General features: G+C 48.9%; 1 protein-coding gene across 5 annotated transcripts in view; it reads left to right on the top strand.

The window, feature by feature from the left end:
• The window catches only part of Plxnc1 (plexin C1), a gene marked incomplete at its 5' end in the record, with an annotated part of 138671 nt that continues 121832 nt past the window's right edge, over positions 1–16839 (top strand). For all 5 annotated transcript variants that reach the window (XM_013518393.1, XM_005374690.2, XM_013518395.1 and 2 more), the window contains 1 exon segment: positions 1–1027. In XM_013518393.1, coding sequence (XP_013373847.1) covers positions 1–1027 — 1027 coding nt within the window.

A 16839-nucleotide genomic window follows, 5' to 3' on the forward strand; every position in this document is an offset into this window, starting at 1 on the left:
CCCCCCGCGCCCCGCCGCGCGGCTGCCCCTGCTCGCCTATCTGCTGGCGCTTGCGGCGCCGGCCCGGGGCGCAGACCAGCCGGTGTGGCGCTTGGAGCAAGCCATCGGAGCCATCGCGGCCAGCCTGAGGGACGGCGTGTTCGTGGCGAGCGGCAGCTGCCTGGACCAGCTGGACTACAGCCTGGAGCACAGGCTCTCGCGCCTGTACCGGGACCAGGCGGGCAACTGCACCGAGCCGGTCTCCTTGGCGCCCCCCGCGCGGCCGCGGCCCGGGAGCAGCTTCAGCAAGCTGCTGCTGCCCTACCGCGAGGGGGCGGAAGAGCTCGGGGGGCTGCTGCTCACCGGCTGGACCTTCGACCGGGGCGCCTGCGAGGTGCGGCCCCTGGGCAACCTGAGCCGCAGCTCCCTGCGCAACAGCACCGAGGTGGTGTCGTGCCACCCACAGGGCTCGACGGCCGGCGTGGTGTACCGCGCGGGTCCCAAGAACAGCTGGTACCTGGCGGTGGCCGCCACCTACGTGCTGCCGGAGCCGGAGACCGCCAGCCGCTGCAGCCCCGCGGCATCCGATCGCGACACGGCCATCACGCTCAAGAACACGGAGGAGCGCAGCCTGGCCACGGCGGAGCTGGGCCGCCTCAATCTGCGAGGAAGCTCGGGCAGCCTGCACTTCGTGGACGCCTTTCTCTGGAACGGCAGCGTCTACTTCCCTTACTACCCCTACAACTACACGAGCGGCGCCACCACTGGCTGGCCCAGCATGGTGCGCATCGCGCAGAGCGCCGAGGTCCTGTTTCAGGGCCAAGCGGCCCTCGACTGCAGCCACGGCCACCCCGACGGCCGCCCCCTGCTCCTCTCCTCCAGCCTGGTGGAGGCCCTGGACGTTTGGGCGGGCGTGTTCAGCGCGCCCACCGGAGAGGGCCAGGAGAGGCGCACCCGGGCCACTACCGCGCTCTGCCTCTTCAGGATGAGTGAGATCCAGGCGCGCGCCAAGAGCTGCAGGTGGGACTTCGAGACTCAGCAGAACTGCGTAAGTCCTGCCCCCGGGTCCCCGCGGGGGCGCTGCTGGCCCGGAGCCGCCGTCTAGGCGGAGAGCAAGATAGGGGAACGTCCCGGTGACATTTACCAGGGTGCCAGTTCACATCGCCACTGGCCTTCTAAGACCTTGGTCGAATGTAAAGCGCGCCCGGACGTCCCCACAGGACGAGCGCAAAAAGCGGGGCGGGAAGGGCTGGAGCTAGGCTCCAAAGTCTAGCTCCTGCCTGCCAGCGCCCTCAGCCCCTGTCCAGTGTGGGCGCCTGTTTGGGGCTGAGCGTACCCACGCACCCCCTCTTTCCCTTGTCGCTTTTCCACACTCCTCGGAGTATCTCAGAGAGGTTGTGGACTTGAGTCTCCTGGTCAACAGTTAGCAAACACAGTGCCCTCTGTAGAGGAACTATTGAACCTAAGGGCTCACTGCCACACCCCAGCCTTTGTCCCCCCCCCCTCCGCCCCCCGCGGGCAACGCATGTGTACGTCTGAAGGGTGCAAGCCTGCTCCACAGGCTACGAGCACGCCGGGCTGCAAAAGGAACCCCGGCGAGAGCCGCTGCAAGGGGGCGGGGCTGTGGCCCGGCAAGGGTGGCTGCGGTCTCCCGCTGGGGGGAGCGCCCGGGGAGGCGGGGACAGCTTTGTGGGTGCACAGCCTCGCCCTGGAGGGGAGAGCAAGGGAAAGTGTTGGGGGTGCTGCAGGCAGTTTCTGGGCTCCAGGTTGCTGGGCTAGCTTGCGGGCTCCTTGGTCCCTTGGGCTGTGCCTGAATCAGGCAAACGACGCAGGTTTCCCCAGGGCTCTCGGCTTGAATCTTGAGATTGGCAGTTCTTTGACTGGGAAATAAAGCGGCAGTTCAAGAGGGCCCGGTTGATGGGGATTATGGAGCCATTGTGCACTTCTCAGGAGGCCGTTTCCCTTCCAAGGCTGCTGGCACATCAACTCCACATATGGCTCCTGAGAGGGGAGCCTGCCGAGAGCCTCCTTTAGAACTGGACAGAAATCAAAGAGCAGAAATTAACGGCTACAGGTGTTGCCATTGTTTTGGTGTAAAATGAGTCGGAGAGGAAGGGGAGAAGTCTCGACTTGGAAAGCGTGCTGTGTTGGTGCATTTGTTGTGAACTAACGGGGCACAGGAGGACCGTGGCTCTGAGGTATATAGAATATGTGGATAGAAAGATACCCCACCCACCCCTTTCTCTGCAAACACGTCTTACCCACTAGTCACCCTAATAGCTGCCGAGGAAAGGGCTCTTTAGAATGGCTCCTTGCGACTTCCTCTTTACCTGTTAGTTGTGTGCTGGGATAAACACATAACATCTTCATTTCATTACTGGTATAATTATGTATATATATTTCTATATACCACATATTGGCCTCCCCAAATGACTTAGTCTAGATGTACACATATAATTTAATATCTGCCCTTATACATCTTGGTAATCTAACGGTTCAAGTTTGGCAAAATGATCACCTTCCACTTCTCTGTTGAAAGACTTGAAATTACCCCCCAAATATTACTTTGAATCAAGCTTTAGGCACACTTGGTCTCTGGTGCTAATGACAAGACAGCTTGGAGGCCCACAGCAGGTAATAACGGTGGAGATCCAAGCTTTGCCATCTGACAGCTGTGTCCATGTGTGGAGCCAAAACATTTCTCTTGACTGCACCTACCTACAGGTCCTGCAGGACTGGGTTCCCTTTCAAACCCAGGAGGTATCCTGAATGCACTGGAAAGCCCCGTCCTGGCTCAATCAGGTGTTCCTACTTGTGCTGGGGTGGGGAGGGGCAGGGGCAGGAAGTCCCAGAGCTGTTTATCTGTCTTCAGCTCCTGGGAGAGAGCTGCCCCTTGGAAATCAAGCAAGGGATAAACACACACTGCCAGAAATCTGGAATGAAAAAAAAATAAATAATAAAAGCGGGCCCTTCCACAACAGTTCTTGCTGCTGTTATTTATCAAGAACTCCCAGGGAGCTCAGAGCTGTGTGTTCTGAAAGATGGGGTCTCTAGCCCCTGAGCTTGTCATCCAAGTTAAATAATATACTCTGGTTCAAACAATAGCATGTCATGGCTGCACAGGTGGGAGCTTGGAGTTTTGCATTTTTTTTTCATTCAAGTAAATTCCTTGCTGTTAGTATGCATTAAAAAGCCTAAATGGAATTGAACGTTAAGAGGAGTTTGAATGAAAAAAGGTGGTAGTTTTGAGGAAAAAGCTGACAATTTTCTAACCTATTAAATAGGCAGATAAGATACTTAATTCAGCAGATATTCATTTGATGCCTGCTTCTGTAAGCAGTGCTCTGTGCTGGGTGCCGCCAATTTTGCCACTGAAGGGACAATAGCAGGTTGCAACCCGTTTAATGGGGTCATGGGATCAGTGTGCCCCCGGTTGTCACTCAGAAGAATGATGTCATTTGATTGCATTTGTTCTGCATTTTGTTTTCAGGGTTTGAATGTGTTTTTGAAAGACATGCTGAATTATAGGTGCCTGAATCAGGAGCTGGACCTGAAACACTCTAGAGGGAGCCTTAGTAGGTTCTAGCAGCGGTTCCTTCTGAGCAAATAGTCATTTTACCGGTAATCCACAGGCAGCCAGGCACAAGCAGCTAGATTTGTTTGCCTTCTCTCTCCCTTCCTAGCTGATGCCTGTATTTTCATCTTCTGTTCAACAGGAAGTTGAACAGAACTGACTGGGCTGTGTTTTCCCAACTCACAGTTCTCTTATCTCCCATAAGCTGATTTTCTTCCCCTTTGGCTTTTCCTACGAAGAATTAATTTCTGAGATGCTTGTGCAGCGAGTGTGCACTCAGCTCTTTACACACTCGGCTGTTACTTTTTCTGCCTTGCTGCCAACTTTGAATCCACTTCCACAACTAGACTAGGTTCACTACAGCACCCCCAGTGTGCCAAAGGGGCTGATTTCTGCAGACACGTTCTCTACTACTCCTGATGAATGTTTGTGCAACACTTCCTCAAGCACCATTTCCTGGAGCCTCTCATCAAGTCTGAGGTCTATTCTGTGAGGAACATTCCATTTTTTAGATAAGATAGCTCAAGATCCAAGAGACAACTTAGGATAATGAAGTAAGTATCAGAGCCCTCCAGTTTACACCCAAGTCTTCCAGTGTCTAACTTCTGTATTCCTCCTGCTGTCCTGGTGGTTCTAGAACTTTCCCTTGAGGGTTCTCTAATTAAAAAGACACCAAACAACCCTCCCTCTCTTAGGGATGTGCTGTTGAGGGAAGGGGTAGAAATCTTGGCCTCTGTTATAAGATTTCACTTTTTTTCATTCTGTTTCATGACATACTTGTTTTTAGATTAATATAAACATGAATGTGTTAAATTATGCACAAGTTAATATAACTTCTTCTCTCTTTGAACTTCACTACCTTGGCACCCCCGTGTAACCAATAGGAAAGTGTTTGTGCTTGAGTTGGTGAAGACAGATTGTTCCAGAGTTGTTTGGCTGCCACAGTTGGGGTCCAAGGTGGCTTGTAGTTATTTAAATATGGCGACCACCTCTCTGTAGACAGCGAGGGTGGTACTTTTTTTGTAGTTTGGCCCACAGCACTGACTCTTCTAGTTCATTCTACTTCTTGTGGGAAAACACACACCCTTCTTCCACACTCATGTAATTCTAAAACCTGATATAATTTAACTGTCATGCAGACAAGCACAAAGGGCTCGCATGCTGTGCAACAGACAGCAGCCCAAGGCACATCTAGTGATGTATATAGAAGTGATCTCCCAGTTCCACTTGGTGATGTGGCCCATTGACCTCAAAATCCACAGCCTTCCTATGATGTTGATTCTTCTTCTAGTTTCTGTTATGATTCTGTCAAGCTATTTTGCTGTCTGTAGACTAGGCTGGGGAATTTTGCCCTCACATACCCATCTGGTACACAAGGATAGATGCAGAAAGGACAACTGCAATGACAGCACCCACTTAGAAAGGGGAAAAGCAATCCACTGAATAGTTATTATGGCTGGGTTTTGAGAAAAGCAATTTACATGCCTTATTTTCTGTCGATTCTCAGTCACCATAGGAGGCAAAGACTGGCTATTATGATCATTATAGATGAGAAAATTGAGACCCAGAGAGGTCTGTTTAGGTGCCGTAGCAAAGGATTTAGAACTTAACTGGCCCAATTATAGGACCCGTGCACTTAACCACTGCCATGATTAGTCAGTCCCTGTAGACACTGACTTCTGGTGTCAGGCCTGTCATTCATGCAGCAAGCTAGGGCTGTGCATCTCCTAGGGCGAGACCACTGGTTTGTGGGCAAGGACATAGCACAGGGTATCCTTACTATGATCTGAGTTCCTACGGTTATACCTGTGGTGTGACTCCTTGGAGTTCTGTCTCAGGAGGGTTGTATTTCCTCAGCCATCAACTTCTAGTCAGAGTCGTGTTCTTTGCCTTCAGGCCTATAAATGATCTTAAAGGGTGTTCTCTGTTGAACCCCCAGTTAGAGAATGAACTCTACTCATCACACAGTAAACACCATGTACGTGCTGACTGTCACCAACACGATCATGACTAGCAGTAGTAGCAGAAAGGGCTTCATATGGAGTTGGAGCGTGGTTCTGAATCCAAGGCAGAATAGTATAGAATAGTATCTGGTGTGTAGCTGGAGCCAAAGAAATATTTGTTGCATACATAAATGAATGATCTTAGAGGATCATGTTGAAAATAAATGTTTTCTGTTCTTTGCAGCAATACTTTCCTGAACTTGGTCACATTATATTCCTGTAACCCCTAACCATTGCCTTTTTCTTAATAGCTGATGTGCCAGGGGCCCTTTCTTTGCCCTTCTGAGGTTGTATGGTATGTTTTACTTTCCTGGCTCTTCCCAGTTTTCCCCACTCATTGAGCAGCCAGACTTCTGGTGTTGCCAATCTGGAAGTTAACTTTGTCCATAAAAGTCCAGCAGGATTGGAATTTCTATGGTTAATTTAGCACTGTGCTCAGTCATGCCTTTCAGGTCCTAGAGGAAAGGGCTTTGTGCTATAGGGTAGCGGTTCTTGAAGTAGAACATCTACATTACCTGGTAACTTGCTAGAAAGGTAAATTCTTGGGCCCCACATCAGACTTAATAACTCCAATTCTAGAGGTGAGGGTGAGACTGGCAATCTGTATGTTGACAAGCCCACAAAGTGATCTGAATTCATGTTCAGATTTGAGAACCATTGTGCATTCCAACAGCATCCCATGTATTCCAACTGAGGCGACTGGGGTAGGGATTTATCCCAGTTTATCCCATTGTGTTTTACTTAGGGACATAAAAAGTAACCAACCCATTTCATTAGCCTTATATTCCTTATTCCTTCTTAATTACTCAAAGACTTTCTTGGGCTTGGAGTCTGATTCTCAGAAACCTATAGGTCATAGTTTATAGCTTTTTCATTCTTGTGTAACAATATTTGTTTGCATTTTATTCTAAGACATGGGAGAATTTCTACAGTCTTCTAACTCAGTCATATGCTGGGACCAACGGAATACACCAGACTTTCTGTCGAAGGGCCTGTTCTTCACAGTGTCTTTCCTGATAAGAGTTTCTATGTGAGTCATGTACAACTGATGACCAAGCTCCCCTTGAGCCAATTCAAATAAGGGAATCAGGGATTCTGAGGACAAAAACATGTGGAATTACCTGGTAGTCTAGGAACAGGAGCAGAACAGTCCTAGAGCCGGGTCAACTGGGAACAAAGCTGCCACTTACCAGTTGCGCAACCTGGAGCAAATTACGTATCCTTTCCATGCCTCGATTTCTTCATAGGGGTCCTAGCTGCTTTGTAGGATTACTGTTTAGATTAGTGTTAAAGAATGAACTCTACTCTACACACAGTAAACACCATGTACGTGCTGACTGTCACCGCCACCATCATGACGAGCAGTAGTAGCGGAAAGGGGCTTCATATGGCGTTGGAGCATGGTTCTGAATCCAAGGCAGCCCAGAGGGGCTCAGCCTGAGGACACGTTGATGCTTATTCTAAGGTTTCACTGTTTCCGTGACTTAGCACAGCTGTTTGCTCCGGCCTGCTCCCAAATGACCTCTACTTCCTAAAACAGCGACCCCTCAGTGCCGCCACCTGAATACGCTCAGCCTGCATGGGTCCCCAGTCCGCATTTTAACAGCCTTCCATCTTGTTCATTGGCTACTACTACCTAGCAATAGCTTTCTATATTAATTAGTCCAGATTACCAGGAAAGAGATAGGTGATGGTCCCGTTCACCTTTCACACCAGACAATGAGCCCTTGGTCAGTGTCAGGATTTGTGGCCCTCGGGGCAGATACTGATCCAGTGAGAAGGAGGGAAGGGGTCAGACCCGAGATGGTCGCCAGCAGGTTCTGTGAGATCTTTTAGAACAGAACAGTGGAGGAGCCACTCCATGACCAGCATCTTGACTGTGACAGTATGGCATCATCTCTGCCTCCCGTACAGTTTCTCAGTGACCCCTACTTCCTTAAACATGTGTTTCCAAACACATAATGATGACTGAGAAAGCTCGATGTGACCCTGGGGACATTTTTTAGCACTGGGTATAGCCTGTGTTTGGAGCAGGAATATTATATAGCTAGGTATGTTGGGCTTTTTACTAAATGTGCTCAGAGTTTTCTTGGTTTTAATTTTCTGTCATGATGAAATACTAATTTTATATGGCCATGAAAGTAAATAAAACTACAATTCCATTCACGATTCCTCTAGTTGAGTTTCCTATCAGTTTGACCATTGGCTCACTAGTTGCAGCATTTTCCTTGGAGACATTGTAAGGGGAATTTAACCCAGATCCTCTCCCAGTACGTCGGCCACTGCTGGGATTCAGGGGTCAGCAAAGTTTTCTGTGAAGGGCTGGAGCATCAGTATTTTAGTCTTTGCAAACCAGGTACGACATCTGTGACACTGAGTCACAATTATTGATCTCTAGCACTGTCCTGTGAGCAGAGCCATAGACCATACATACATGAGCCTGCAGGGCTGTGTTCCAATAAAACTTTATGCACACTGACACCTGGATTCCTGATGACTTTCACTTGGCACAAAGTACTCTTTTTAAAATTTGTTCCCAACGGTTCACAAATGTAAATGCCATTCTTTGCTCATGGGCCATTCGAAAACAGGCAGAAGGGGCTGGGGATATAGCTCAGTGGCATAAGCGCCTGCCTAGCAAGCATGAGGTCGTGAGATCGATCCCCAGTACCGCAAAACAAAAAACAAGCAGTGGGCCAGATGTGGCCCACAGGTGGAGGTTATTGTGGAAAGAGTGAGAGGAAAATGAACCACACAGTTTGATGCTCATGGCAGGAGACATTTAACAGTCAGATGCCATGGAAGTGCCAAGACAGGATGCCACCTTTGGCCCAGGAGGACCCGGTGGCCTCAGAGTGGTGGTGCTTGAGCTATGTCTGGAGGCTAAGTGGAGAAGGCAGAGAGGGCCGTTCTGCAGAGCGGACAGCTTGTGCACAAGGGGGAAGTTGAATGAAGCTTGTGAGCCCTGAGCCGCTCGCCCTGGCTGGGGCCTCCAGAAAGGAGAGTGCAGGTCCAGATGGCGAAGGGCCCCCTGGGACAGGCGAGGTGGGCACATGTTATCCTACGCGTAAAATGACTGCTGGACTCTCCAGACCTTGTCTTTAAAATAAATACTTAGCAAAGGAATAGCAACTCGGCCTTCACCTGCTGCTCTGGGTGAGACTGTGGCTGGGTGCTGGGGGCCCAGGATGAAGTGAGTTGAAAGGTTCCCAGGCCCTATGATTGCCCTGCTTCCGCCCATGCTTGCCCCTACTTCATCTCAGAGGAGCAGGGTGTGAAAACTGTGGCTGTGGCAGGTGTCCCCGACAGCAGGGTTCAAAGCAGACACAAACTGTGTTCTAGAAAGAACGCTTGGGATGAAGACGGGAGGTGAAGCAGCAGGGGAACAGGACCATCGCTGGTCCAAACCCAATTTCTTCAGTTACTGTGACGTGCCTAGCAGTGTGTGAAAATACTTAAATAGAGCAGGCAGTGAACATTTAACAAATAGCTATGTTTCTACTCAAATAATAGCTGAAACTTAAAGGGACAGTACTGTAAGCCACCATTCTAAGCAGTTTTTCCAGTAGTAACTCTTTGCATTCTCACCATAACATGACAAGGTGGAGAATGTTATTATTCCTGTTCTACAGATAAAGTAACTGAGGCACAGCTCTGAGCGGGTGAGGTAGCAGCTCTTTTAGGTGGGGTGCTGGGGAAGGTTGTCTGCAAGGAGGTTGCGTGGACACCAGGAAGATGAGAAGGGAGAGTCTGTCGTAGGCTGCCCGGGGAGAGCTGGAGCCAGTGCTCCCTCCAGCCCGGGGGTGAGTACTGACTGGGTCAGTGGGAAGCGCTCAAGGTGAGTGTGCGTGAGGACAGGGAGGTAGTGAGGGGAGGGTATCAGGGAAGGAAGGTCCAGAGGCAGCCACAGCCGGACCCTACAGATCCCTAGGCTGCGGCAAGGAGATTCCATTTTATTCCTGGAGCATAGGAGCAGCTTTGAAGGGAAGTGAAATGATTGCATTTGAATTCCTAAATGATGGCTGTGCTAGGGGGATGGAGGGGAGCTCAGCCATCACCGAAGCCCATGGTAGACTCTTGCAGGAGTTCAGGCAAGAAATAATGTCACCTTGGCGGAAAGTGGTGACAGAGTGCAGAGGGACCCGCACAGGTGGAAGCCATTTATTGTTTAATCCAACTGAGGTGCACTGAGGACCCCCGGCAGAGGTTGTGTGGGTGGAAAGGAGGGATGGGATGAGTGAGCCTTTTGAGATATAAGTACAGAGAGTATTGGTGACCCAGGGAAAGGTGGGTTTGATTTTTGTTGATTTTTAAATGCCTTCAGGATATTCAGAAAGAGCTGCTATGTAGGCAGTTGGCAGTGAAGTTAGGAATCAGGGTTTCTTTCTATAAATTTTGGAGTGTGCCAGGCTCTGTGTTGGACCCACATAGACCTATGTGGGCTGCATGCGCCTTGATGGGTATCTTAATCTGTTTTCTGTTGCTATGACAAATTACCTGAAGCCAGATAACTTATGAAGAATGGAAGTTTATTTGGCTTATGGTTCCAGAGGCTGGAAAGTGCAAGAGTTTGGCCCTGGCATCTGTGTAGCACTTTGTGAGGGACTTCCTGCTACATCACAACAAGATGAAAGGCATGAGGTGGTGAGACTGCAAGTGCACCAGCTCAGATCTCTCTCTTCTTAAAAGCCACTAATGCCATGATGAGGGCCCCACCCACATGACCTCTTCTAATCCAGATGACCTCCCAGAGATCCCACCTTCAAACACCATTAACATATGAATTTGTGGATTAAGTTTCTAGCATGTGAACTTTTGGAGGACACATTCAAACTGTAGAAGAGGGGTGGCCAGGTTGGTTCTCCTGTGCTTCCGAGGCACCATGAAGCTATGTAACACACAGTGAGTGAGCCTTCAATACATGATTGCAGAACTGACAAGAAGATGTTCCTCTGCTAGTGGAGAAGCCAGTGGTTACAGCATAGTGAGTTGATCGCTTCCAGGAGGTGACTACACAGGAACTGTATTTGTAGGAAGAGTCAAAGCCAGGCAGGCTAGAGGGAAGGAGGTCTCCTGTGACTCCGTCCCGTGAAGCTGGATTTCTCCTCATGTCACCCCCTACCCCGCCCCCAACCTGCTTGAAGAAGCGTGTTATCTAATACACCAGCTGTTCCTGATCATTGCTCATTGGCCACCTCCCGAGGCCTCTTTCTCCGTCGGTGACCCCTTTTAAAAACTGGATGCTAAGTGCTGAACCTTGCTTCTCCAGGGCAACAGGAGGGTGTCGCCTAGAGCAGCTGGTAGCCGTGGGTGTCATTTAGTGCCAGACTCCTGTGCTTCATGGTATTTCTGTTCCTAACCTCACAGAGCCCTGGTGCTGGGCATCTCTGATACAGCCTGAAGAGTCTTTCTCAGATTATTTTTAATGCATAATGTATAAAACATAGATTGCAAAATACTCCAATTATATGGATATATAGATACATAAATTTTTTTCACTTTGAGATATGGTGATATATCATAACACATTCAACAGCAAAATCTTGCAGTAGCAACTACCATAATTTCAAAGCAGAGATGAGCGTAAATGATATTTTGAGTTATCTGCAGCAACTATAAAATGATATGAAAATATCTGATTTCTTCTGGAGACAAAGTCAGAGGTTCAGTTAATACTACAATGGCCTGAATCCAAAATGAAAGGAAATGCTGTTTCAGTTAGAGCTTATTAAAATACTGATGCTTCCCCCCAGTTCTGTCCCTGTACTGTGGATATGAATGGAGCCCCCACTCTAATCATTCCTTTCTGTTGGCAAGTGTTTCAGAAACCATGACTTGAAATGTAAAGTGTTTCATTTTGTTTCAAAACTCATTTGATTGGCTTATTTTGACAATAGAGGGTTTATTCCCATCTGTATTTTATAGATAAAGCAGCTGGTCAACACAAGTAAATGCTGCGTAAGTAATGGGTGGTAGGATGGATATAGGATGGATGGATGGATGGATGGATGGTGGATGGATGCATGGATGGATGGATGGATGGGTGGATGGGTGGATGGGTGGATGCATGGATGGATGGATGGTGGATGGATGCATGGATGGATGGATGGATGGGTGGATGGGTGGATGCATGGATGGATGGATGCGTGGATGGTGGATGGATGCATGGATGGATGGGTGGATGGGTGGATGGGTGGATGCATGGATGGATGGATGCGTGGATGGTGGATGGATGCATGGATGGATGGATGTGTGGATGGATGGTGGATGGATGGTGGATGGATGCATGGATGGTGGATGGATGCATGGATGGATGGATGTGTGGATGGATGCATGGATGGATGGATGGATGGATGTGTGGATATGTGGATAGATGGACATGTGGATGTGTGGATGTGTGGATATGTGGATGGATGGATGGATGGGTGGGTGGATGGATGGATGTATGGATGTGTGGATGGAGGATGGATGGATGGATGGTTGGATGGGTGGGTGGATGGATGGATGAATGGATAGGTGGATAGATGCATGGATGGATGGATGGATGGGTGGATGGGTGGACAGATGAATGGATGGAGAAAATTCAGAAAGGATAAATGACTGTCGAGGGACACAATTCAGAAATAGTAGATTTTGAACTTAAACCCACATAATTTTTATGCTAAATATCTTGTTTTTTTTCCACCTTTTCAAGCTCGCATCAGCCATTTTTATTTTAGAGTCAAAACAATGCTAGGCCATGTTTATAAAATTATATGGGGAAGAGCAGTCCTATTGTCCATTGCTTTGAGCATATGTCAAGTACTCTGCTTACTTCTAACACTTTAAGTATGCTGAACCTGTAGCCTGTCTATGGACAGAGAAAGGTGAGAGTCAGGAACGTTCTCTTAAGATCTGTTAATGAACTATGGGTGTGAGTTTAGAGAAGCCCAGGAAACAAGGCAAAAGGAAGTATGGGGTAGCTCACTGTTGCTCTCCAATGCAGAACCCATGCTCCGTGTTTACAAGGGACAAATCTAGGCTCAGTGGAAGAACTCTGTAATCATTAGGCCTACTTAGCCATGTACCATCCTTGTCTGATGAGATATTGATTGAAAGTATTCAAACATTGATCCATGTATTTATTTATTCATTCAATAAACATTTATTGACAACCTACCACATGCCAGATACTGAGGTGGATGCTGTATTTAAAATGTAGAGTAAAATAAACCATGGTAGGGCTGAGAGACCACTGGGAGACAGACAATAAATAACACTTAAAAAGCAGTGATTATAAGTACTTTAGAAGCAATAAGTGAAGTGCTATGATTCAGAACAACCGCTGGGGTGGGGAGGGGGAGAACTAGGCTGATGTGTGTCTGAGTGGGTAAAAATTAACTTGAGAAATTAAAAAGAACCATTCCATGAGGGAGAGAAGGGAATGGGGGCTAGAAGAGGCAGCATGTGTGAAGGCCCTGTGACAGGAAGTTATAATATGTTAAGGAGAGGTATTTCCGAAAGAAAGCCACCATGGGGACTGAAGTAGAATGGAGGGAGAGAAGAGTGGCAAAGAATGGATTTGAGGAAGTAGCCGGGCCCTGCCCAGGGAGCGCGTGGGAAGACATGGACTCAATGTGAGGCGCGATGGGAGGGAGTTGCAGAATTTTAGGCAAGGGAGTCACACGACTTGTTTTATGTTTTAAAAGATCACCCTGACTACTGGGTGGGAGGTAGATGGTGGTCAGAAGAGACACCAGGAGTCTCTTGAGGTAGATCGGAAACGGGGTCCGTGGAGGACTGGGCTGGTTAGAGCCCATGGAGATGGAGGCCTTGAGATTGGCGGGAAATTCAGCTGAGAGATTTTGCCGGGGTCAGATGGGGAGGGTGACGGGAGGAGGGGAGTCAAGGACCGTGGTGCTGCTGCTGAGGAGGAGGAAGCCTGGGGAGGAAGAGGCTGGAGAGAAGAAAACTCCGTACAGCCACTTTTCAGCAATTCAGAAGCCACCGTAGGTTCCAGTGTTTCTCAACAGGGCATGGTGACACGGGCATTTGGGAGGGTGGGGGATGGGCTCTGTGGTTGTCCGGGTGCTGGGGGGAGCACCATTGGTGTTTTGTGGATGTCAGGGGTCAAGGCTGCCGCTATGCCACCTGGGACATCAGTAGCTTCCTTGTGCCCTAACACTGGTAGATGAAGTCTCAGTGCTAAGGTTCTAGGGAAATAATGCAGTTTTCATGCCATCTGCCATTCCTATGTTTCTGGGGGAATTGAGCCAAGTTGTCTTTGTTGGTTTGGTTTGGTTTGGTTTTGGTACTGGGGATTGAATTGATGGCTTGCACTGAACTACCTCCCCAGCTCCTCCTACTCACACTTTTTTTTAAAATATTTTTTTGATAAACATCTGGCTAAGTCACTACATTTCCCAGGCTGCCCTGACACTTGCCATCCTCCTGCCTCAGCCTCCCATAGTGCTAGGATCGCAAGCACGCACCACCACCCCCAGCTAAGTTGTCTTTTCACAGGTAAAGTAGCCATGGGGAAGGGATGGAGGTTTTGATGTAGGGCATGGGGAAGGCAGGAACGGGAAAGGTAAAGAGCTTGGAGGGTGGACTTTGGGTAGGGGGTCTGGGGGGCTGTAGGTCACTCAGTCCCATGCAGGGTAGAAGGGGGAGAGCAGGTGGGAGGCGGGAGGTGCACATGTCCTTGCCATTTTTCTGTGTCAGCACTGCACACTGGATGCCGCCTGGTCAGGGCTGCCCGGCTGTGTCCCCAAGCTTCCCTCTTGCCCTGCTTTTCCTGTGTGCATTGAATCCTCATGGAAGGTCTTCCCTCAGGGGACCGGGGTGCCACAGACCTAGTCAAAGCCTGACCGGTGCTGTATAGTTCAGAAGGGTGAAAAGCAGTGGAGCCGGAATAGCTAATCAAGCCACTGCGCACGTGGGCTGAGGGGTTGTTTTCTCCACTTGCCTAGCTTGGTGAAGGTGACATCCTCATTGTCCTCACACGTGGGCTCCTGCGAGCCTCATGGCAATGCTGGTAGGCAGGGCATCGGGTCGACTGTGTCCATGTCACAGCTGTACTCACCGAAGTTCATGTGGGGACTTGTCCACGAGCAGTGGCCTGAAAAGGGCAGAGCAGGGCCAAGACTGGAGTGCAGGGCTCCTTCCAAGGCCTCCCACCTGTAAGCAGCCCTGAGTGAGTAATGAACAGCCAGCAGTGGAGAAACTGCTTCAAAACAAGTGCCTCCCATGGGATAGAATGCAAAATTAATTGCCCCAAACAGGCTTTTATCAATTGGTAATACGTTAGTAAACACCCAGTTGGTATTTGCCCTTGCCTTGTAAGGAGAACCCAACATATATAGCCAGGTACAGTAGCACATGTCTGTAATTCTAGCACTCTAGGAGGCTGAGGCAGGAGGAGTCCAAGTTTGAGCTCCACCTGGACATTTTTGCAACTTAGCGAGAAACAATTTAGAGGGCTGAGGGCGTAGCTCAGTGTGAAGACCCTAGGTGCCATCCCCAGTACCACAAAAACAGCAACAGCAGCAACAACAGAAGAAACAAAACCCAGCATCCCAACGTAAGGAGTCCTTCCGGCACTGTGTGAGTAAAGGCCTTGACTCTCACTGGCTCCGTGACACTCGGAGGTCCTGCTTTTGTGCACATTTCCTCTGGGTGTTTTAATGAAAGCTGCAGATGGCTGTGGCACCCGGCGTGAGCCTCCTGGAATCTGTCACCCATCACACGCTTGAGCGGGGTTGCAGCGCTGCTCACTGGCAGAGTACGTGACTGTGGTCTTCACACTGAGCTACATCCCCAGCCCTTTATATTTTTATTTTGAAACAGGGTCTCATTAAGTTGCAAAACCACCCAGGTGGAGCTGAAACCTGGAATCCTCCTGCCTCAGCCTCCTAGAGTACCCTTGGAAGCGTGCACAGGCCAATGTGCGGCTCCACAGGGGAGGATTTGTTGTCAATGAAAAGTTGTGTGAAGCAACCGCCAGGTCAAACTGTTCCCCTCAGGACAAGCCCACTTTCCACACTCACACACACACACACACACTCGTATGCATCCACGCGTGCCCATGGGCACACTCCCCTTTGCTGCCTCCGGCCCAAGGTTCTCGCTCTTTCAGCCTAAACATCTTTGGAGACAAGAGTGCTTTTTCCTCCAACTGAGAAAAGTTTCTTCTTCAAGCAGGCAAAAGTGTAGGCGGCCGTTATGGTGAGACACGGCAGGAAGGAGAAGCAGAATGACAACTCTGAGGGAACCAAGGAAGCCCAAAGGGGAGACAAGGTTTAGAGCTAAATCAAGATTGGATTTTGTCATGAAAGGCAGAACTGGCAAAAGCATCATTACAAGGCATTAACCTTGTTACACACAGACGAACAAGCAGAGGCTGGGATTCAGAAATAAATTACACATAATAAACTAGACAGAATAGGCTGAGAGCAACATTAACGATTATGCCCTAAGGGGAGAGAAGGGCAAGATAGAAAATAGGCCGGAAAAAATAAAGAGTAAGAATAATTTCTGGACACAGGGGGCTGACTGCACTATTTCTCCCCTTTTTCTGCTTGGCTCCCTAGGTATTAACTTCACTTTTGTGGGGAGGTTTCTTGGGAGCTTGTCTTTCTTTTGTTTTCATTTGCTGAAATGAGCATAAGAGATCCATTCAGAAAGCTCCTTTTTCCACTCACAGGGACCTGTCCATTTCCGTGTGTTTCCAGCACAAAAGAATCCATTTCCATTCAGCCACAGCAGCCCCTAGAGTTTTCGTGAGGTCCAGGCCTTCTCTTTCCTATTTTCTTCCAGGCTCACTCGTAATTGGCTACAAAATCTTGACCATGGCTCAGGTCCTGTAGCCTGTCTGGTGTAACAAGTCATGATTCTCATTTCTTAAACAGTGACTCACTTTTGGTTTCAAGTAACAGAAAATCCCGTCAGCGGTGGCATAAAGCATGACATCTATTGATAACGTAATAAACAAATTTTAAAGGTGGGAGGCCTGCCATTGAGTGATGCCCTCAAGAACCCAGGGTCTCTTTTCTCTTTCCCCTGCACCATCTTTGCATGTTGGTTTTCATCCTCCATCTTGATTTCATGAAAGCAAAATGGCTGCTACCGGTCTGTCCATGATGGCTTCCCACAGCTGTAGTCCAAAAGGGGACACGAGAGAACAGGGAAAACGGGCTTTCCTTCAAGAGCTTCCTTTCAACAAGGAGAAAACTTATCTCCAGAAATCCCTGTGTGGACATCATACCTCTAATGCTCAAATATTTAATAATAAAAAAAAAAATA

Source organism: Chinchilla lanigera, unplaced genomic scaffold, assembly GCF_000276665.1.
Source record: "Chinchilla lanigera isolate Chin_1 unplaced genomic scaffold, ChiLan1.0 scaffold00004, whole genome shotgun sequence".
NCBI lineage: Eukaryota > Metazoa > Chordata > Mammalia > Rodentia > Chinchillidae > Chinchilla > Chinchilla lanigera.